This window comes from Pseudophryne corroboree, chromosome 3, assembly GCF_028390025.1.
Source record: "Pseudophryne corroboree isolate aPseCor3 chromosome 3, aPseCor3.hap2, whole genome shotgun sequence".
NCBI lineage: Eukaryota > Metazoa > Chordata > Amphibia > Anura > Myobatrachidae > Pseudophryne > Pseudophryne corroboree.
Genome location: NC_086446.1, coordinates 412,963,772 through 412,988,468, shown reverse-complemented (window position 1 = coordinate 412,988,468; position 24,697 = coordinate 412,963,772). Strand labels below are relative to the sequence as shown.

The following is a 24,697-nucleotide window of genomic DNA, read 5'->3' as shown; positions in this document are numbered from 1 at the left end:
ATTTTCAGGGAGCGTTAGGAAAAACGCAGGCGTGGCAGTAAAAATAAGAATTTACTTACCGATAATTCTATTTCTCGTAGTCCGTAGTGGATGCTGGGGACTCCGTAAGGACCATGGGGAATAGCGGCTCCGCAGGAGACTGGGCACAAAAGTAAAGCTTTAGAACTACCTGGTGTGCACTGGCTCCTCCCCCTATGACCCTCCTCCAAGCCTCAGTTAGGATACTGTGCCCGGACGAGCGTACACAATAAGGAAGGATTTTGAATCCCGGGTAAGACTCATACCAGCCACACCAATCACACCATATAACTTGTGATCTAAACCCAGTTAACAGCATGATAACAGAGGAGCCTCTAGAAAAGATGGCTCACTACAGCAATAACCCGATTTTTTGGTAACAATAACTATGTACCAGTATTGCAGACAATCCGCACTTGGGATGGGCGCCCAGCATCCACTACGGACTACGAGAAATAGAATTATCGGTAAGTAAATTCTTATTTTCTCTAACGTCCTAAGTGGATGCTGGGGACTCCGTAAGGACCATGGGGATTATACCAAAGCTCCCAAACGGGCGGGAGAGTGCGGATGACTCTGCAGCACCAAATGAGAGAACTCCAGGTCCTCCTCAGCCAGGGTATCAAATTTGTAGAATTTTACAAACGTATTTGCTCCTGACCAAGTAGCTGCTCGGCAAAGTTGTAAAGCCGAGACCCCTCGGGCAGCCGCCCAAGATGAGCCCACCTTCCTTGTGGAATGGGCTTTTACAGATTTTGGCTGTGGCAGGCCTGCCACAGAATGTGCAAGCTGAATTGTACTACAAATCCAACGAGCAATAGTCTGCTTAGAAGCAGGAGCACCCAGCTTGTTGGGTGCATACAGAATAAACAACGAGTCAGATTTTCTGACTCCAGCCGTCCTGGAAACCTATATTTCCAGGGCTCTGACAACGTCTAGCAACTTGGAGTCCTCCAAGTCCCTAGTAGCCGCAGGCACCACAATAGGTTGATTCAGGTGAAACGCTGAAAACCACCTTAGGGAGAAACTGAGAACAAGTCCTCAATTCCCCCTGTCCGAATGGAAAATCAGATGAGGGCTTTTACAGGATAAAGCCGCCAATTCTGACACGCACCTGGCCCAGGCCAGGGCCAACAGCATGACCACTTTCCATGTGAGATATTTTAACTCCACATATTTAAGTGGTTCAAACCAATGTGACTTTTGGAACCCAAAAACTACATTTAGATCCCAAGGTGCCACTGGAGGCACAAAAGGAGGCTGTATATAAAGTACCCCTTTCACAAACGTCTGAACTTCAGGGACTGAAGCTAGTTCTTTTTGGAAGAAAATTGACAGGGCCGAAATTTGAACCTTAATGGACCCCCATTTCAGGCCCATAGACACTCCTGTTTGCAGGAAATGTAGGAATCGACCTGGTTGAAAATTCCTCCGTCGGGGCCTTACTGTCCTCGCACCACGCAACATATTTTCGCCAAATGCGGTGATAATGTTTTGCGGTTATATCTTTCCTGGCTTTGATCAGGATAGGGATGACTTCATCCGGAATGCCTTTTTCCTTCAGGATCCGGCGTTCAACCGCCCTGCCGTTAAACGCAGCCGCGGTAAGTCTTGGAACAGACAGGGTCCTTGCTGGAGCAGGTCCCTTCTTAGAGGTAGAGGCCACGGATCCTCCGTGAGCATCTCTTGAAGTTCCGGTTACCAAGTCCTTCTTGGCCAATCCGGAGCCACGAATATAGTGCTTACTCCTCTCCATCTTATAATTCTCAGTACCTTGGTTATGAGAGGCAGAGGAGGGAACACATACACTGACTGGTACACCCACTGTGTTACCAGAGCGTCTACAGCTATTGCCTGAGGGTCCCTTGACCTGGTGCAATACTTGTCGAGTTTTATAAACATGTGGCAGACTTCTGGGTGAAGTCCCCACTCTCCCGGGTGGATGTCGTGTCTGCTGAGGAAGTCTGCTTCCCAGTTGTCCACTCCCGGAATGAATACTGCTGACAGTGCTATCACATGATTTTCCGCCCAGCGAAGAATCGTTGCAGCTTCTGCCATTGCCCTTCTGCTTCTTGTGTCACCCTGTCTGTTTACGTGGGTGACTGCCGTGATGTTGTCCGAATGGATCAACTCCGGGTGACCTTGAAGCAGAGGTCTTGCTGAGCTTAGAGCATTGTAAATGGCCCTTAGCTTCAGGATATTTATGTGAAGTGATGTCTCCAGGCTTGACCATAAGCTCTGGAAATTCCTTCCCTGTGTGACTGCTCCCCAGCCTCGCAGGCTGGCATCCGTGGTCACCAGGACCCAGTCCTGAATGCCGAATCTGCGGCCCTCTAGAAGATGAGCACTCTGCAACCACCACAGGAGAGACACCCTTGTGCTTGGTGACAGGGTTATCCGCTGATGCATCTGAAGATGCGACCCAGACCATTTGTCCAGCAGGTCCCACTGGAAAGTTCTTGCGTGGAATCTGCCGCATGGGATTGCTTCATAGGAAGCCACCATTTTTCCCAGAACCATTTCATTGATGTACTGAGACTTGGCTCGGTTATAGGAGGTTCCCGACTAGCTCGGATAACTCCCTGACTTTCTCCTCCGGGAGAAACACCTTTTTCTGAACTGTGTCCAGGATCATCCCTAAGAACAGAAGACGAGTCGTCGGAATCAGCTGCGATTTTGGAATATTGAGAATCCAATCGTGCTGCCGCAACACTACCTGAGATAGTGCTACACCGACCTCCAACTGTTCCCTGGATCTTACCCTTATCAGGGAATCGTCCAAGTAAGGGATAACTAAAATTCCCTTCCTTCGAAGGAGTATCATCATTTCGGCCATTACCTTGGTAAAGACCCGGGGTGCCGTGGACCATCCATACGGCAGCGTCTGAACTGATAGTGACAGTTCTGTACCATAAACCTGAGGTACCCTTGGTGAGAAGGGTAAATTGGGACATGAAGGTAAGCATCCTTGATGTCCCGAGACATCATGTAGTCCCCTTCTTCCAGGTTCGCAATCACTGCTCTGAGTGACTCAATCTTGAATTTGAACCTCTGTATGTAAGTGTTCAAAGATTTTAGATTTAGAATCGGTCTCACCGAGCCGTCCGGCTTCGGTACCACAACAGTGTGGAATAATACCCCGTTCCCTGTTGCAGGAGGGGTACCTTGATTATCACCTGCTGGGAATACAGCTTGTGAATGGCTTCCAAAACTGTCTCCCTGTCAGAAGGAGACATCGGTAAAGCCGACTTTAGGAAACGGCGAGGGGGAGACGTCTCGAATTCCAATTTGTACCCATGAGATATTACCTGAAGGATCCAGGGGTCTACTTGCGAGTGAGCCCACTGCGCGCTGAAATTCATTGAGACGGGCCCCCACCGTGCCTGATTCTGCTTGTAAAGCCCCAGCGTCATACTGAGGGCTTGGCAGAGGCGGGAGGGGGTTTCTGTTCCCGGGAACTGGCTGATTTCTGCAGCCTTTTTCCTCTCCCTCTGTTACGGGGCAGAAATGAGGAACCTTTCGCCCGCTTGCCCACGAAAAGACTGCGCCTGATAATACGGCGTCTTCTCATGTTGAGAGGCGACCTGGGGTACAAACGTGGATTTCCCAGCTGTTGCCGTGGCCACCAGGTCTGAAAGACCGACCCCAAATAACTCCTCCCCTTAATAAGGCAATACTTCCAAATGCCGTTTGGAATCCGCATCACCTGACCACTGTCGTGTCCATAACCCTCTACTGGTAGAAATGTACAACGCACTTAGACTTGATGCCAGTCGGCAAATATTCCGCTGTGCATCACGCATATATAGAAATGCATCTTTCAAATGCTCTATAGGCAATAATATACTGTCCCTTTCTAGGGTATCAATATTTTCAGTCAGGGAATCCGACCACGCCAACCCAGCACTGCACATCCAGGCTGAGGCGATTGCTGGTCGCAGTATAACACCAGTATGTGTGTAAATACATTTTAGGATACCCTCCTGCTTTCTATCAGCAGGATCCTTAAGGGCGGCCATCTCAGGAGAGGGTAGAGCCCTTGTTCTTACAAGCGTGTGAGCGCTTTATCCACCCTAGGGGGTGTTTCCCAACGCACCCTAACCTCTGGCGGGAAAGGATATAATGCCAATAACATTTTAGAAATTATCAGTTGTTATCGGGGGAAAACCACGCATCATCACACACCTCATTTAATTTCTCAGATTCAGGAAAACTACAGGTAGTTTTTCCTCACCGAACATAATACCCCTTTTTGGTGGTACTCGTATTATCAGAAATGTGTAAAACATTTTTCATTGCCTCAATCATGTAACGTGTGGCCCTACTGGAAGTCACATTTGTCTCTTCACCGTCGACACTGGAGTCAGTATCCGTGTCGGCGTCTATATCTGCCATCTGAGGTAACGGGCGCTTTAGAGCCCCTGACGGCCTATGAGACGTCTGGACAGGCACAAGCTGAGTAGCCGGCTGTCTCATGTCAACCACTGTCTTTTATACAGAGCTGACACTGTCACGTAATTCCTTCCAACAGTTCATCCACTCAGGTGTCGACCCCCTAGGGGGTGACATCACTATTACAGGCAATCTGCTCCGTCTCCACCTCATTTTTCTCCTCATACATGTCGACACAAACGTACCGACACACAACACACACACAGGGAATGCTCTGATAGAGGACAGGACCCCACTAGCCCTTTGGGGAGACAGAGGGAGAGTTTGCCAGCACACACCAGAGCGCTATATATATATATATATATATATATATATACAGGGATAACCTTATATAAGTGTTTTTCCCCTTATAGCTGCTGTATTGTTAATACTGCGCCTAATTAGTGCCCCCCTCTCTTTTTTAACCCTTTCTGTAGTGTAGTGACTGCAGGGGAGAGCCAGGGGAGCTTCCCTCCAACTGAGCTGTGAGGGAAAATGGCGCCAGTGTGCCGAGGAGATAGGCTCCGCCCCTTTTTCGCAGACTTTTCTCCTGCTTTTTTATGGATTCTGGCAGGGGTTAAAATTCATCCATATAGCCCTGGGGGCTATATGTGATGTATTTTCGCCAGCCAAGGTGTTTTTATTGCTGCTCAGGGCGCCCCCCCCTAGCGCCCTGCACCCTCAGTAACCGAAGTGTGAAGTGTGCTGAGGAGCAATGGCGCACAGCTGCAGTGCTGTGCGCTACCTTGGTGAAGACAGGACGTCTTCTGCCGCCGATTTTCCGGACCTCTTCTGCCTTCTGGCTCTGTAAGGGGGCCGGCGGCGCGGCTCTGGGACCCATCCATGGCTGGGCCTGTGATCGTCCCTCTGGAGCTAATGTCCAGTAGCCTAAGAAGCCCAATCCACTCTGCACGCAGGTGAGTTCGCTTCTTCTCCCCTTAGTCCCTCGATGCAGTGAGCCTGTTGCCAGCAGGTCTCACTGAAAATAAAAAAACTAAAACTAAACTTTTCACTAAGCAGCTCAGGAGAGCCACCTAGTGTGCACCCTTCTCGTTCGGGCACAAAAATCTAACTGAGGCTTGGAGGAGGGTCATAGGGGGAGGAGCCAGTGCACACCAGGTAGTTCTAAAGCTTTACTTTTGTGCCCAGTCTCCTGCGGAGCCGCTATTCCCCATGGTCCTTACGGAGTCCCCAGCATCCACTTAGGACGTTAGAGAAAACGCAGGTGTGGCTGGGCGAACGCAGGGCGTGTTTGTGATGTCAAAACAGGAACTGAACAGTCTGAAGTGATCGCAAGCGCTGAGTAGGTTTCTGCGATTCTTTCGTTCGCACTTCTGATAAGCTAAAATACACTCCCAGTGGGCGGCAGCATAGCGTTTGCACGGCTGCTAAAAACTGCTAGCGAGCAACTCGGAATGACCACCTATATTATTAGTCAATCCAGGGTTGCAATGATACTAAGTTGAAGGCATTATTGCCGAGTGTACATAAGTGCAGAAAGCGCCTTGTATGGCTTTGCAAAACAAAACCAGAGATGTGGCAGACACCCAGAAACAATCAAAATCGACATCAGTTACATCACCAGAACATGACTTACATGTTGTCATGAGCGGCTTTCATAGCTTTGGCTGCAAAGCCCATGTTTTTGAGAACCTCTGTGTTTGTATTGGCATTTTCCAAGGCTTCCCTCTGGAATTCAATAGTAGATAACGTTCCATCAATCTGTGCCAACTGCTTCTCGTACCGCTTCTTACGTTTAAGTGCCTGAAGAGCAGCTATGGGCAGAATACACAGGACTGTTTAATGGCAAGAAATGTAAGTTCTCACATCATAAACTACAGACAATTCATACATTCTGCCTATAGGCATAAAACCGTTATTGCGCCTAGAACATTGGAAGGTTAATGCTAGTCATAATTATTAAGGACATTTTAAAAGAACAGTTTGAGACTGTCTCCCGTATAAGAGGGAGGAAACCCACGCAAATACAAGGAAGACAAACAAAAGCTTAACTCTGTAAGACAGTAATTGCTAGGAAAACAATTAGGAGGAAATTCAATTATTTTGGGCGCTGCTATAATTAATGGGCGCCCGACAAAGCAATTCAATTGTTTTCAGTGCCCACTGATTATCATGCTTGTCACGTCCAAATAGATGGGTTTTAAAGTACTGGTTAGTGTACCCAAACAGCAGACTTTTTCGCACATTTCTTCCAGTTACCTCAGGGAGCTGCATGTAGGCACTCCCGCTGATTGAATTGCTCTGTCGGGCACCATCTAGTGGCAGCCTCGGGGGAAAACAAATGAAATGTCCTAAAATTAACCCCAACATGCCATAATCAAATTTAATTGCCATATTCACTGAAAAGTTGCACTTCCAAAATGGACATTTACTATGCTCAGTTGACTGTGCTTGTGTATTGCTGATCTCAGAAGTATCTTACATGTGCTTATTATAGGATTGCTGTGCAAGGTTCTCAGCACAGGGGAGTGAGGAGACAGAATTGCCTAGATGCCAGTTATTAGGAGCTACTATCTAGAAGTGGGACTGAAACATTCCTGTTTGTTTTTTGTGTTTTTTAAATTTTTTTTTATTTTTTTATTTTTTTGGGGGGGGGCACGACTACGTCTAGTGAGCATAATCATTTGAGGGTTTATTATGTCTAGTGAGCATATTCATTGTATCTGTTGTACAGGAAGTTACACTAGTAACACAGATCACATAAGTTTTACCGGCGGATGGGATGCCGGCTGTCAATATCCTGACAGCGGCATCCTGCCCGCCAGAATGCTGACAGCGAGGCAAACGCTAATAGACCCCTTGTGGGCTCGGTGGTTTGCTGCGCTTGCCACAGGATAAAGTCCCACTATATGGGTGTCGTGGACACCTACGAGTGGGAATAGCCCTGGTGCGCCGTGAACCCGGCTGTCAGCAGTCGGGAGGCATATCTTCATCCAAGTCTACCATAAAGAGAAGACTTCACAAGAACAAACAAACAGAGTGTGTTCACCTCAAGGTGCAAACCATTCATAAGCCTCAAGAAAAGAAAAAGGTCAGATCGGACTTTACAAAAAATAAAAAAAAATAAAAACGGTCTAAATAAAGCCAGCAGCTCTGGAACAGCATTCTTTGGACAGATGAAATCAAGATCAACCTTGATCAGAATGATTGGAAGCAAAACTTATGGATAAGCCTTGGAATGGCTCATGATCTATATTCCACATCATCTGTAAAAAAAACACGGTGGAGGCAATGTCAATGTGACTGGGTCACTAGTGTTTACTGAGACAGAAGCAGTCAGATGAATAAGGATGGCATTTTGTGATTGTGTTGTCTAATAGATACAGGAGGATATTTATGAATAATAAATAAATAAGAATTGAAAACATTTTTAAATTTTGCAGAAAAGACAAAACGTAATGATTGTATGACTGGAGATCACATTCATATGTTCAATAACATTATAGCAAGTCAATCAAACTACTACAGCCTGTTACTATACCGCATATTCAGATTTTGTACAGCACTCGCTATTCACATTTGTTTGTATATTTTTTGATGGGTGCAACTTGATAAGTTATTGTGGCATATCTGCAATAGTTTACAACCCGCATTTAGGAATAATTTTCCAAAAGCAGTAATTTACCATACTGTGGACGAGATGCATCATTGCTTGGATAGTGATAAAATGGAGAGTGAAAAAGTACCAGCCAATCAGCAGGGCTCTTATAAGGGTACCACAGGTTGGTGTACCAGGACCAAATCAAACTAATGGCCCATACACACGGTGAGATTCGGGCTATGCCAGATTCTCACTATGTGACAGGGGCTAGGTCGACATCGCAAGCACATAATGTGTGTGCTTTGCGATACTATGTGCGATTTTGGCTAAGTGTCAATTTTGACTATCTCTTCTATAGATATAGTCAAAATTGACTTGCCTGCACAGTCTATCTAGTCTTGCGATTGCGACCGTGTGGGACCGCGCATCGGCATCGAATCGGGATCGCAAGGTGACTTTCACCTTGCGATCTGCACTAACTTTTATTCCGATTTTGACTATATAGTCAAAATCGTAAGAAAAAAATCTCCCCGTATGTACACGCCATAACTGTGGTCAATGTGATGAGCCAATCATACAATATGTGGACAAAACAAAAGTGCAACCTTGTCTCAAAAATAAAGTTTTCGCATAGGGGTGCCGTGAAGAGAATTCTGCTGCGCAGTCATTCAAAAGAGTCAGGAAACCACCGATTTATTCAGTGAAAGTGAGTGCTGGTATAAAAAATGTCATGTTGATGCGAGTGCACGTAGGCCCTAATGTGCAAGACACATTCCTCCCACCAAGACTTAAAATATACACAAAGTAAAAGGAAAAAAGAATAATAAAACCTTACACACTCCGAGCACAATGCACTTCCGTTCCCACTCCCCTCCTGTGGAGGTATATTTTGTCGACAATCATAATGTTGATATGGTCGTAATGTCAGTATACTTGGCATATCGCCAATGACCACTTTAACACCAATGAAAAGTCTACATGATTAGACTGTTGACAAAACTTTATTGTTCGTTCAGCGCAGACTTGTTCGGTGGTTCACGCAGGTGGTCTTCAGTTTGCCGGCTGTCGGGATCCCGGCGCACAGTTTATTGGCGCCGGAATCCCAACAGCGGGCATACTGACACTTTTTCTCCCTCTTGGTGGTCCATGACCCCCCTGGAGGGAGAATAGTGTAGCGCGCCACCATGCCCGCAGCGTGGCGAGCACAGCGAGCCCGCAAGGGATTCCATTTGCGCTGTCTGTATGCCGGCGGTTGGGATCCCAGCGCCAGTATGCTGGTCGCCGGGAGCCCGGCCGCCAGCATACCATACTACACCCGGTTCACGCATATCCAACAATCTGGATAAGATGGCCAGCTAACAATGAGTTGTGGCTGATGCTGCGATGAATAACATTAACCCTCCCCCCTGCAGTAGAACCCTAACCGTACGCATTCTAAGAATGTGAACATGTCAACATTTCAACAATGTCGATACCATATCTGTTGACATTGTGGTGTTATCATTGTAAGTGTTGATATGAGCACAGAAAACCTGTCAGCCGTTTGTGCTCTACTATTGTACACTAATAGGGCGATTCCCTGGCGGCTGTAACTAGTGGGCACCAGACAGAGCAATTAATTTCTTGTTCCGTTTGGATGCGAATACCGTGGATGCACACATTTCTGCTCACAGTCTCCTACGGTGGCAAGCAGAAATGTGTGATAAATTTTGTGGTTTGGGCGTCCTACAAGCCAATACTTAATGGGTGCCCAAAAACAATTTAATTGCTCTGCTGGGCACCCATTTATTAGCGTGGCAGAAAAATGTATGAATTCCCCAAACGCTTGCAAAAAATAACCGTTATGAACTAAAATGTGAAGGTTCTACATTTTTCAGAAAATGTTCACGAAAACTAAAATTCAAGTTGTGTTAAATAAAAGAGGTATGGATCATGAGATCTACATACGACAGGTCTACAGTCATTAAGTCAACCACTATTGGTCAACATGCATTAGATCGACAGGGTCAAAAGGTCAACAGTAGGAAAGGCTGACAGGGTCAAAAGGTTGACACATGAAATGGTAGACATGACAAAAGGTTGACACAAAAAGGTCGACACATTTTAATGTATTTTTTTTGTGGGGGGGGGGGGGGGGGTTGCCGTCAAAGCACGTGGAAATGCAATTAGTGTACCACTTCGCTCGCCATTCTTTGGGCAGGTTACTATTCCCAATCATGGTCCACGTGGATGGTAAAGTATGAAAAAGTTTATCAAAATGCTACAAAAACCCCAAAAAGCTGCGTCGATCATAAGCACTGTAGACCTTGTCCATGTCAACCAACTGCATGTCGTCCATTAGTGGTTGACCTTCACATGGTTGACCTAGATCTCGGACACCAAATAAAAGAGCTACCAATAACATTATATATATCTGTGACAGAAGCACTGGTAAAGTGATAAACGGGAGATGCTTGTCCCGGCTTCTGGCATTTATATTTTAAACTCTCAGGAAATGTGTTTCTACTAAACAGACCTTAATCGAGTTTGGGATTTTACTAAAAGCCATATAAGGGGTCCTGGGGTTATAGGTATGAGAAAGAAGGTAGGGCTCCAGTCATAAAAGCCCATTTCAGGTTTTTAGGTCTTTAGCCAGAGAGCAAGCTAATGAGTGCCTGCACCTGTAAGAGGCCGATATAAGCTGTGTCAGGGCATAGCTCAGAGTCTCACTACCTGGGAAATCAGGCAGCAGGCCTGTGTTGAGACACTGATCTAATGAGTAAGGCAGTGGTTCCCAAACTTTTTGGAATCACGGCACCCTAGAGCATAAGAATTTTTTTCACGGCACCTCCAGGACAAAGAAATATTAAATAAAGTAAATTGTGTTTATGTGTCATCCGTAAGTTAAATTCTATGGTGAGGGACAAGATTTTCTTCTGTTTGTCCACATATTTTATGATTAGCAGCCCCCAGCACTGGTATTGCCTATTACATTGACCAGAAACAATTTTGTCTGGTCCTGGACCACCAATCCAAGGCACCCCTGCAAGTGTCCCGAGGCACCCCAGGGTGCCACGACACACAGTTTGGGAACCACTGGAATAAGGACCTTATTCGGAGATGGATGCAGATCACTGCATACGCAGACAGATCTGCGTCCATCTCCTCACATGCTGGGGACGGCCCAGCACAGAGCAAGGCCACCCAGCACGTGTGACCATCTGCCGCCTAATGTGTCTGCAATGTAATCGAATTAAGGTTGACCCCTGGTAGCGCAGGACAGGCGGTTCGCCGTCACGCAGCCATCCCTTAAACGCCCCCATTTGGCTCACCCCCCGACGACGCCCCATGAAAACGTCCGCCGCTGTCAATCACAATGCGGCCGCATCCTTCCGGGATGCAGACGCAATGTGTAAGGTCGTACACACGTACTGCGGCCAGTGCACATGCGCAGACCACCCGAATGCATGGCTGCGTTCAGGTCTGAATGACGCTCTAAATACTGTGCATATGCCGTGTGTTTGTGAAAGGGGCATTAGATTCTACCACTTTGAGAGAGGGAATCTATAATGTTTAGTTAGTGCCCAGACGTGCTTTTTATATTTTGTTTTTGTACAGCACATCAAAACCGGCCACGGCTAGAGTGCATGAAAATAGGATTTTAATACCTACCGGTAAATCCTTTTCTCCTTGTCCGTGGAGGATGCTGGGATCCACTTCAGTACCATGGGGTATAGACGGTTCCGCAGGAGCCATGGGCACTTTAAGACTTTTCAAGGGTGTGAACTGGCTCCTCCCTCTATGCCCCTCCTCCAGACCTCAGTATAGGAACAGCATAGGTGCTCCTGTGAGACACTGTGGACTTTATTTCCTTTTCCCCTACCTTTACCCTTTTTATTTTATTTTTTTATTTTATTGGGTCGAAAAGACTGCATCTGAGAGTGATGTGTCTGTTACGCCGGCGCAGGAGCATTAGGCAAGAATGTCGACTCTACCTGCGTTAGCCGCAGAACTAAAGCATCCAGCCCATCTCCAAATAAGGCCTCATCTTTATACGGGAGAGCCTCCATATTCTTTTTGGAGTGTGCGTCAGCATTCCATTGGCTAATCCACAACGCCCTCCGTGCTGAGATTACCATGGTAGCGTTTCTTGATCCCAAGAGACCAATATCTTTCATGGTTTCTAGCACGTACGTAGCAGCGTCTATGATATGACCTAATGTTAGGAGTATCTCGTCTCCATCTATTGTGTCAATGTCTGACAAGTTTTCTGACCACTTTTCACTAGCACTACTCACCCACTCACAGACAATGGTAGGGCTGAGTAGTGTCCCATTGGCCACATCAATAGATCACCTCACGAACTTGCGGTCTGCCGGCTCCTTAAGTAAAGCCATTCCAGGCGCAGGGAGAAACACCTTTTTCCTTTTATGACAGGGCCCTGTCTAAAATGTGGGGTGACTCCCACCTTTTGGAAAAAGGTAAGCTGCATGAATTCATTTTGGGAATCTGAATTTTCTTTTCAGGTTAAATCAGACTTCCTCCAAGACTGTTCAACTCATGAGGTGGAGGGGAAATTACATTACTTCTTTACTAAAGTAAACCCTCTCCTGTGGTAAAAGAGGGGGCTTCGTAACTTCTAACACCTCTTTTATAGCTAAAACATGTTTTGAATGCTTTTCGCTAACTTAGGATCTATTCCCCTGGAATCACTAGTGTCGACACAGGAATCAGAGTTCGTGTCGGTATCAGTTTGTACTACTTGTGCAAATCTGTATGTGACCCAGAGGGGTCCCTGTGGATGAAAGGCAGAACTATTAAAAATCACATCTTCAACAGATTATTTTCAGTTTTCTGCATGAGATTCAGTCCAACCTTTTACTGATATGATTCACAGTATCACGTAACCTTTCACCCAGTCAGGCTCTTGGTGTCATATTACAACTCTGTGTCCCTAACATGGCTCCCACAGAGGAAGAGCTCCCTGCCTCAGACATGTCACACACGTGCACAATCATACCACAGACACTCCAGGCTTATAGGGGACAGACCCACAGTAAAATCTGTCAGAGGGACACAGAAATGAATTGCCAGTCCACAACTCAGCGCTTAAATAAAAAATCCCTGTGTCGTGTACTTTGTACACAGACTATCCTCTCTCATATATATATATATATATATATATATATATATATATATATATATATATATATATATATATATATATATATAGCCATAATATCACAATATACACTTTCCCCCCCTCTTTGTACTCTGATACTAAACAGAAACTGAGAGGATCAGCGTTCCCCCCCCCCCACCCCCCCTGCTTTTTGCTGGAAGAAAATGGCGCTGAGCAGTGTGCTGGCTGACTGAGGAGGAAGCCCCGCCCCCGCAATGGCACGTTTCTTAGAGCTTTTGATACCAATATTTAAACTGGCGGGGGTAGGGCTGCCTTGGCATCTTATGCCCTCTATTTTTGCCAGTTTATAGATTTCATGCTGCCCAGGGCGCCCCCCCCCGCGCCCTGCAGTGCCTGTGTATGTGTGGGTAGCATGGCGCGCAGCGTTCCCGCCCGCTGCGCGGTACCTTTTAGCCATCACGATGTCTGAAGATTTCTTCTTACACTCACCTGTCTTCTGACTCTGTAAGGGGGGTGACGGCGGGCTGTGGGAGTGAGCACATAGCCGCAGCTAGCGTTCAGTTCCCTTCAGGAGCTAATGGTGTCCTGTCAGCCAGAAGCAGAGCCATGAAACTATTCAGAAAGTTGGTTCCTACTTCTGCCCCCTAAGTCCCACGAAGCAGGGAGACTGTTGCCAGCAGTTCTCCCTGAAAATAAAAAACCTAACATAAGTCTTTTCAGAGAAACTCAAGGAGCTCCCCTGGAGTGCATCCAGTCTGCCTGGGCACATTTTCTAAACTGAAGTCTGTAGGAGGGGCATAGAGGGAGGAGCCAGTTCACACTCCGAAAAAGTCTTTAAGTGCCCATGGCTCCTGCGGAACAGTCTATACCCCATGGTACTGAAGTGGACGCCAGCATCCTCTAGGACGTATGAGAAAACCCCTAGATTGGTGTGCGGTTTTCCTAGCTGCTGTGTGTATGGAGGTGCCCATCTACCCCAGGAGGGGGCACCCCTACCCTGATCTCACAATTGTGGACAGTGCGAGCAACACACTGAAAATTGCAGCAATAGGAAAAGGTTACATTTGACAGACACCAATCTGTTGTTTTGACATCAACTCATATACTGTGAAATCTGTGATGGCGGCGTCAGCAGATGCTTAAGGAAGCCAGCTTCTGCTTCAAACCTGCACCCAAAGATAACATGGAGGACATTGTTAAGGCCTTGATGCAGGCTACGCCAGCTCAGCAAAAAGCCACCAGAACTCTGCAGGAAACCAACAAGATACAGAAAGTGGCCATAGAGGAAAACTGCCAGCCCTTAAGGGAGCTGGTACAACAGCTAGCAGCCCGGTCTGGAGATGCTTCCACTGCTGTTCCAACTAACTCTCGCTCCATACGAGCCACTTTCTGCAAAAGATGACCCAGAGCGATGATGTTGAAGCTTATGTTACTACTTTTGAAAGAAACTGCTGAAAGAGATAATTGGCCTAAAGATCAGTGGGAAAGTTTTGTGGCACCCTTCCTGTCTGGAGAACCGCAAAAAGCATATTTTGACTTGTGCCTGACTGATGCCAAATAATAAGATTTTACTCACCGGTAAATCTATTTCTCGTAGTCCGTAGTGGTGCTGGGGACTCCGTAAGGACCATGGGGAATAGCGGCTCCGCAGGAGACTGGGCACAACTAAAGAAAGCTTTAGGACTACCTGGTGTGCACTGGCGCCTCCCACTATGACCCTCCTCCAGACCTCAGTTAGGATACTGTGCCCGGAAGAACTGACACAATAAGGAAGGATTTTGAATCCCGGGTAAGACTCATACCAGCCACACCAATCACACCGTATAACACGTGATACAATACCCAGTTAACAGTATGATAACAACTGAGCCTCTCAACAGATGGCTCAACAATAACCCTTTAGTTAGGCAATAACTATATACAAGTATTGCAGACAATCCGCCCTTGGGATGGGCGCCCAGCATCCACTACGGACTACGAGAAATAGATTTACCGGTGAGTAAAATCTTATTTTCTCTAACATCCTAAGTGGATGCTGGGGACTCCGTAAGGACCATGGGGACTATACCAAAGCTCCCAAACGGGCGGGAGAGTGCGGATGACTCTGCAGCACCGAATGAGCAAACTCTAGGTCCTCCTCAGCCAGGGTATCAAACTTGTAGACTCTTGCAAAAGTGTTTGAACCCGACCAAGTAACAGCTCGGCAAATTTGTAAAGCCGAGACCCCTCTGGCAGCCGCCCAAGAAGGGCCCACTTTCCTCGTGGAATGGGCTTTTACAGATTTAGGGTGCGGCAGTCCAGCCGCAGAATGTGCAAGTTGAATCGTGCTACAGATCCAGCGAGCAATAGTCTGCTTAGTAGCAGGAGCACCCAGCTTGTTGGGTGCATACAGGATAAATAGCGAGTCAGTTTTCCTGACTCCAGCCGTCCTGGAAACATATACTTTTCAGGGCCCTGACTACGTCCAGAAACTTGGAATCCTCCAAGTCCCAAGTAGCCGCAGGCACCACAATAGGTTGGTTCACATGAAAAACTGATACCACTTTAGGAAGGAATTGGGAACGAGTCCTCAATTCCGCATTATCCATATATAATACAGATAAGGGCTTTTGCATGACAAAGCCGCCAATTCTGATACATGCCTGGCCGACGCCAAGGCCCACAGCATGACCACTTTCCACGTGAGGTATTGTAGCTCCACGGATTTAAGTGGCTCAACTCAATGCGACTTCAGGAAATCCAACACTACGTTGAGATCCCACGGTGCCACTGGAGGCACAAACGGGGGCTGACTATGCAGCACTCCCTTAACAAAAGTCTGAACTTCAGGCAGTGAAGCCAGTTCTATTTTGGAAGAAAATCGATAGAGCCAAAATCTGGACCTTAATGGAACCCAATTTTAGGCCCATAGTCACCTCTGACTTGTAGGAAGTGCAGAAATCGACCTAGCCTCACAGCACGCAACATATTTCCGCCATATGCGGTGATAATGGTTTGCGTTCACTTCTTTCCTAGCTTTAAATAGCGTAGGGATAACTTCCTCCGGAATGCCCTTTTCCTTCAGGATCCGGAGTTCAACCGCCATGCCGTCAAACGCAGCCGCGGTACGTCTTGAAACAGACAGGCCCCCTGCTGCAGCAGGTCCTGTCTGAGCGGCAGAGGCCATGGGTCCTCTGAGATCATTTCTTGGAGTTCTGGGTACCAAGCTCTTCTTGGCCAACCCGGAACAATGAGTATTGTTCTTACTCCTCTCCTTCTTATTATTCTCATTACCCTGGGTATGAGAGGCAGAGAAGGGAACACATACACCGACTGGTACACCCACGGTGTTACCAGAGCGTCCACAGCTATCGCCTGAGGGTCCCTTGACCTGGCGCAATATCTTTGTAGCTTTTTGTTGAGGCGGGACGCCATCATGTCCACCTGTGGCCTTTCCCAACGGTGTACAATCATTTGGAAGACTTCTGGATAAAGTCCCCACTCTCCCGGGTGGAGGTCGTGTCTGCTGAGAAAGTCTGCTTCTCAGTTGTCCACTCCGGGAATGAACACTGCTGACAGTGCTAACACATGATTTTCCACCCATCGGAGAATCCTTGTGGCTTCTGCCATCGCCATCCTGCTTCTTGTGCCGCCCTGTCGGTTTACATGAGCGACCGCCGTGATGTTGTCTGACTGGATCAGCACCGGCCGGTGTTGAAGCAGGGTCTAGCCTGACTTAGGGCATTGTAAATGGCCCATTTATGTGTAGGGAAGTCTCCTGACTTTTCCATAGGCCTTGGAAGTTTCTTCCCTGTGTGACTGCCCCCCAGCCTTGAAGGCTGGCATCCGTGGTCACCAGGACCCAGTCCTGTATGCCGAATCTGCGGCCCACTAGAAGATGAGCACTCTGCAGTCACCACCACAGCGACACCCTGGCCCTTGGAGACAGGGTTATCCGCCGATGCATCTGAAGATGCGACCAGGACCACTTGTCCAAAAGATCCCACTGGAAGATCCTTGCATGGGACCTGGCGAATGGAATTGATTCGTAAGAAGCTACCAACTTTCCCAAGGCTCGCGTGCATTGATGCACCGACACCTGTATTTGTATTAGGAGGTCTCTGTCTAGAGACGCCAACTCCTTGGACTTCTCCTCCGGGAGAAACCCTTTTAATCCTCTTCTGTGTCCAGAACCATACCCAGGAACAGTAGACGTGTCGTAGGAACCAGCTGCGACTTTAAAATATTCAGAATCCAGCCGTGCTGTTGTAGCACTTCCCGAGATAGTGCTACTCCGACGAACAACTGCTCCCTGGACCTCGCCTTTATAAGGAGATCGTCCAAGTACGGGATAAGTACTTCGGCCATTACCTTGGTAAATACCCTCGGTGCCGGGGACAGACCAACGGCAACGTCTGGAATTAGTAATGACAATCCTGTACCACAATTTTGAGGTACACCTGGTGAAGAGGGTAAATAGGGACATGCAGGTAAGCATCCTTGATGTCCAGTGATACCCTGAAATTCTCCAGGCTTGCAATAATCGCCCTGAGCGATTCCATTTTGAACTTGAACCTTCGTATATAAGTGTTCAAGGATTTCAATTTTAGAATGGGTCTCACCGAACCGTCTGGTTTCGGTACCACAACATTTTGGAATAGTAACCCCAGCCTTGTTGAAGGAGGGGTACCTTGATTTCACCTGCTGGAAGTACAGCTTGTGAATTGCCGCCAGTACTACCTTTCTCCGAGTGCAGCAGGCAAGGCTGATGTGAGGTAACGGCGAGGGGGAGTCGCCTCGAACTCCAGCCTGTATCCCTGTGATACTACTTGCAGAACCTAGGGATCCACCTGTGGGCAAGCCCACTGGTCCCTGAAGTTCCCGAGACGCGCCCCCACCGTACCTGTCTCCACCTGTGGAGCCCCAGCGTCATGCGGTGGACTCAGAGGAAGCGAGGGAAGATTTTTGATCCTGGGAACTGGCTGTCTGGTGCAGCTTTTTCCTTCTTCCCTTGTCTCTGTGCAGAAAGGAAGCGCCTTTGACCCGCTTGCTTTTCTGAAGCCGAAAGGACTGTACCTGAAAATACGGTGCTTTCTTAGGCTGTGAGGAAACCTGAGGTAAAATGTTTCCTTCCCAGCTGTTGCTGTGGATACGAGGTCCCAGAGACCATCCCCAAACAATTCCTCACCCTTATAAGGCAGAATCTCCATGTGCCTTTTAAGGCAGCATCACCTGTCCACTGCCGGGTCTCTAATACCCTCCTGGCAGAATGGACATTGCATTAATTCTGGATGCCAGCCGGCAAATATCCCTCTGTGCATCCTTCATATAAGACGACGTCTTTAATATGCTCTATGTTAGCAAAATATTATCCCTGTCTAGGGTATTAATATTATCTGACAGGGTATCAGACCACGCTGCAGCAGCACTATTTATGCTGAGGCAATTTTAGGTCTCAGTATAGTACCTGAGTGTGTATATACAGACTTCAGGATAGCCTCCTGCTTTTTATCAGCAGGCTCCTTCAAGGTGGCCGTATCCTAAGACGGCAGTGCCACCTTTTTTGACAAACGTGTGAGCGCCTTATCCACCCTAGGGGATATCTCCCAACGTGACCTATCCTCTGGCGGGAAAGGGTACGCCATCAGTAACTTATTAGAAATCACCAGTTTCTTATCGGGGGAACCCACGCTTCTTTACACACTTCATTCACTCATCTGATGGGGGAACAAAACACTGGCTGCTTTTTCTCCCCAAAAATAAAACCCCTTTTATGTGGTACTTGGGTTCATGTCAGAAATGCGTAACACATTTATCATTGCCGAGATCATGCAACGGATGTTCCTAGTGGATTGTGTATATATATATCTCAACCTCGTCGACACTGGAGTCAGACTCCGTGTCGACATCTGTGTCTGCCATCTGAGGTAACGGGCGTTTTTTTGAGCCCCTGATGGCCTTTGAGACGCCTGGGCAGGCGCGGGCTGAGAAGCCGGCTGTCCCACAGCTGTTACGTCATCCAGCCTTTTATGTAAGGAGTTGACATTGTCAGTTAATGCCTTCCACCTATCTATCCACTCTGGTGTCGGCCCCACAGGGGACGACATCCCATTTATCGGCCTCTGCTCCGCCTCCACGTAACCTTCCTCATCCAACATGTCGACACAGCCATACCGACACACCGCACACACACAGGGAATGCTCTGACTGAGGACAGGACCCCACAAAGTCCTTTGGGGAGACAGAGAGAGAGTATGCCAGAACACACCAGAGCGCTATATAATGCAGGGATTAACACTATAACTGAGTGATTTTTCCCCCAATAGCTGCTTGTATACATATATTGCGCCTAAATTTAGTGCCCCCCCTCTCTTTTTAACCCTTTGAGCCTGAAAACTACAGGGGAGAGCCTGGGGAGCTATCTTCCAGCTGCACTGTGAAGATAAAATGGCGCCAGTGTGCTGAGGGAGATAGCCCCGCCCCTTTTTCGGCTGACTTCTCCCGCTTTTTCTGGAATACTGGCAGGGGTATTTTTACATCTATATAGCCTCTAGGACTATATATGATGAAGATTTGCCAGCCAAGGTGTCTTATATTGCCCTCAGGGCGCCCCCCCCCCCCCCAGCGCCCTGCACCCATCAGTGACCGGAGTGTGAGGTGTACATGAGGAGCAATGGCGCACAGCTGCAGTGCTGTGCGCTACCTTGGTGAAGACCGAAGTCTTCTGCCGCCGATTTTCCGGACCTCTTCACTCTTCTAGCTCTGTAAGAGGGACGGCGGCGCGGCTCCGGGAACGAACACCAAGGTCGGGTCCTGCGGTCGATCCCTCTGGAGCTAATGGTGTCCAGTAGCCTAAGAAGCCCAAACTACCACCAGTTAGGTAGGTTCGCTTCTTCTCCCCTTAGTCCCTCGCTGCAGTGAGTCTGTTGCCAGCAGATCTCACTGAAAATAAAAAAACTAAATATACTTTCTTTCTAGGAGCTCAGGAGAGCCCCTAGTGTGCATCCAGCTCAGCCGGGCACAAGATTCTAACTGAGGTCAGGAGGAGGGTCATAGTGGGAGGAGCCAGTGCACACCAGGTAGTCCTAAAGCTTTCTTTAGTTGTGCCCAGTCTCCTGCGGAGCCGCTATTCCCCATGGTCCTTACGGAGTCTCCAGCATCCACTTAGGACGTTAGAGAAATAGACTCTCATGGTGAATAAGTTATAAAGTTAACATTACATTTTTTTAAATACAGGTAGGGTCTCCCATATCCAGAGATCTGAAAACTGGCATATTCTGGCCCTCTAGTGACGTCATGACATGGCCCGACGCCATAACGTCGCCACATCAAAGAACACTGACAGCCAGTGGGGCAGCGGCTTTGCAGTCATTTATTATTTATTTATTAAGTTTTTTATATAGCGCAGCATATTCCGTTGCGCTTTACAATTAGAACAACAGTAATAGAACAAAACTGGGTAAAAACAGACAGACATAGAATTAGGAAGGCCCTGCTCGCAAGCTTACAATCTATAGGGAAATAGGCATTGATATACAAGGATATATGCTACCTATTGCATAATGGTCCACCAGATTGCTAGGTTCTTAATGGGTTGTATGATATGATCACCCCGCAATGTTAGCCAAGTGTCCGGAGGGTGTGAGTAAAGAAAGACAAAATATGTGATGTTATGTATACTGTACAGAAAGGATGTAATTAGATAGGGAAGCACTGAAGGTTATGTGGGTGGGTCTGTAATTTGATAGGCTTGTCTGAAGAGGTGAGTTTTCAAGGAACGTTTAAAGGTTTGGAGACTAGAAGCGAGTCTTATTGTGCGTGGGGGGGGGGGGGGGCATTCCACAGAGTAGGTGAAGCCCGGATAAAGTCCTGTCATTTTGAGTGTGAACAAGTAATGCGTGTGGATGAGAGACGTAGATCTTGTGCAAAGCGGAGAGGTCGGGTAGAGAGATATTTTGAGATGAGTGAAGAGATGTATGTTGGTGCAGTTTGGTTAATAGCCTTGTATGTCAGTAAAAGTATTTTATATTTAATACGGTAGAATATTGCTCACTGCTCACACTCACCGCTAGTCCTTCATGGACCTGCCGCCGACCACCCCAAGCACACATGGGACCCGCTGCCAACCAGTATTCTAAAATCCGGAAAAATCCCAAATCCGGAATGCTTCTGGTCCCAAGCATTTTGGATATGGGAAACAACCTGTATAATACTTTCTGTGCATGCGGAAACTTATTTTGCCCCCCCCCCCCCCCCCCCCCCTCATATTAATTATATTAGACTATACAGGGTCGCCTGGTTTAAAATACCTTGTTTTACACTTATTTTTATATACCGTATATACTCGAGTATAAGTCGACCCGAATATAAGCCGAGGCACCTAATTTTCCCCCAAAAAACTGGGAAAACTTATTGACTCGAGTATAAGCCTAGGGTGGTAAATGCAGCTATAGCTGGACACGGCCCTCATACTGCCAGATATGCCCCCCAGTGCCAGATATACCCCCACAGTGCTAGAGATATGCCCCCATGGTGCCAGATATTTGCCCTCATAGTGCCAGATATGCTCCCACAGTGCCAGATATGCCCTCATAGTGCCAGATATGCCCCCACAGTGCTACATATGCCCCCAGTGCCAGATATGCCCTCATAGTGCCAGATATGCCCCCACAGTGCTAGATATGCCCCCATGGTGCCAGATATTTGCCCTCATAGTGCCAGATATGCCCCCACAGTGCTACATATGCCCCCAGTGCCAGATATGCCCTCATAGTGCCAGATATGCCCCCACAGTGCTAGATATGCCCCCATGGTGCCAGATATTTGCCCTCATAGTGCCAGATATGCCTCCACAGTGCATCATATGCCCCCACAGTGCCAGATACCATATGCCCTCACAGTGCCAGATATGCCCAGCCCCCAACTACCCCCCCCCACGACACACCCGCGCTCCCCCCGACACACCCGCGCTCCCCACCCCGCAGCCTGTCTCTACTAACCTTCAATGACGGGGCACGAGTGCAGGCAGCAGCAGGCGGTGCGGGCAGCGGTGGCCGGCCTTGGGACAGAGCGCAGCGGCTGAGGAGGCGGGCGGCGCGGCAGTACTTCGGTGAGCATGGAGAGGGAGAGGGATGGCTGCAGCAGCGTCACTGGTCGATGCACCAATTACAGTGCGCTGCTGCGGCTCCCGAGTCCCCCTCTCTCCTCCTCCTCCTTCTCTCACGGCTGCTTCCTGTGCTCTGCTCCTGCACAGGGCTCCGGGCGCATCACTCGAGTATAAGCCGAGGGGTGCTTTTTCAGCACAAAAAATGTGCTGAAAAACTCGGCTTATACTCGAGTATATACGGTATATATATTTTTTAAACACTTTTTTTATTATGCTGTGACTACTGGAACGACACCGTGACTTTTTAAATAAAGCATATTACGCTAACAAAACTAGTGTTTTTATTCAAAATGTTTAATGCCAGTGGCATGGCCAGTGGTAAGTGTTTTTGCATTGTCCATTTTTGTATTACTATTTAGATGTATTTAATTCTAATAAGTAATAAGTAGGACTAATGCTTACCATTATCTTGATGTTCATATTTTCAATTTCATCTATCTCTTAGTGTACTTTGTATCTATTAATGTTTAGTCTATCTACCTATATTCAGATGTATTAGGAATAAGCACTTCTTATTGAAAGATGTAAAATAAATCAAATCAAGGCCTAATAACATTATGAATGTTAGAAAGCACTAAAACATGGCTGATCGAGGTTTCTAATACATGATTCTATTTTGTTTTCATAAAAACATTAATGGCCACCCCCTCCCCCCTCCAAAAAACAAAACAACAAAAAAAACTGGTTTAAATAGAAAAAGATTTTTAATTTTTTTTTATATATATATTTTTTTTAAAGCCGACTATTATTTTTCCAACGCTGATATTATATTTATGACATTCCCATACCTGTGATAAATTTGGGGTATGACAATATTTTTTTAATTTTTTCTTAGTTTACTTACATTTTTGCTATTTGCATTGCTTATGATATGTGGATGAATTATTTTACAAGAAAAATATTTAAAAAGCTCAAATGCATCATCGCCTCTGGATAATTTGTTTACTGCTCCTACATTGCGCAGCTCTAAATCTGCAATATTGTAGAAAAATCGGATGTGGTTCAATAGATCAGTAATCAGTAAAGAGACAGTCAACAGGTCGACAGATAGAAAAAAAGGTCAACATGAAAATGGTCGACAAGTTGTGGTTTTTTTGGATGTTATTTTGTATGTTTCACCATATCCTAACCAAATTAGTGGAAATGTATACGCTTGCCATGATTCGGGCAAGGTACCTATCTCTACAGGTTACTATTCCCAATCGTAGTCCTGTGGATTGTAAATAATGAGAAAAGGAATTAAAAAAACAATTTGTGTCGACCATTGTCATGTCGACCCTAAGCACTGTATCTCTATACGTTTGAGTACTTTATCTCAAACGTAAGTTATGATAAGCTCCTGAATCTAGTACATATACAAGCTCTAGAAAAAATAAAAACATAAAAATAAGAATTTACTTACCGATAATTCTATTTCTCATAGTCCGTAGTGGATGCTGGGGACTCAGAAAGGACCATGGGGAATAGCGGCTCCGCAGGAGACTGGGCACAAAGTAAAAGCTTTAGGACTAGCTGGTGTGCACTGGCTCCTCCCCCTATGACCCTCCTCCAAGCCTCAGTTAGGATACTGTGCCCGGACGAGCGTACACAATAAGGAAGGATTTTGAATCCCGGGTAAGACTCATTACCAGCCACACCAATCACACCGTACAACTTGTGATCTGAACCCAGTTAACAGCATGATAACAGAAGGAGCCTCTGAAAAGATGGCTCACAACAACAATAACCCGATTTTTGTAACAATAACTATGTACAAGTAATGCAGACAATCCGCACTTGGGATGGGCGCCCAGCATCCACTACGGACTATGAGAAATAGAATTATCGGTAAGTAAATTCTTATTTTCTCTAACGTCCTAGTGGATGCTGGGGACTCCGAAAGGACCATGGGGATTATACCAAAGCTCCCAAACGGGCGGGAGAGTGCGGATGACTCTGCAGAACCGAATGAGAGAACTCCAGGTCCTCCTCAGCCAGGGTATCAAATTTGTAGAATTTAGCAAACGTGTTTGCCCCTGACCAAGTAGCTGCTCGGCAAAGTTGTAAAGCCGAGACCCCTCGGGCAGCCGCCCAAGATGAGCCCACTTTCCGTGTGGAATGGGCTTTTACAGATTTTGGCTGTGGCAGGCCTGCCACAGAATGTGCAAGCTGAATTGTACTACAAATCCAACGAGCAATCGTCTGCTTAGAAGCAGGAGCACCCAGCTTGTTGGGTGCATACAGGATAAACAGCGAGTCAGATTTTCTGACTCCAGCCGTCCTGGAAACATATATTTTCAGGGCCCTGACTACGTCCAGCAACTTGGAATCCTCCAAGTCCCTAGTAGCCGCAGGCACCACAATAGGTTGGTTTAAGTGAAATGCTGAAAACACCTTAGGGAGAAATTGAGGACGAGTCCTCAATTCCGCCCTGTCCGAA

General features: G+C 47.1%; 1 protein-coding gene across 1 annotated transcript in view; it reads right to left on the bottom strand.

Annotated features, from left to right (window-relative positions):
• CHMP4B (charged multivesicular body protein 4B) overlaps positions 1 to 24,697 on the bottom strand; it is a 56,127-nt gene that overhangs the window by 5,589 nt on the left and 25,841 nt on the right. Inside the window, exon 2 of the mRNA XM_063960221.1 lies at positions 6,047 to 6,224. Coding sequence (XP_063816291.1) covers positions 6,047 to 6,224 — 178 coding nt within the window. The remainder of the gene's footprint in view (positions 1 to 6,046; positions 6,225 to 24,697) is intronic.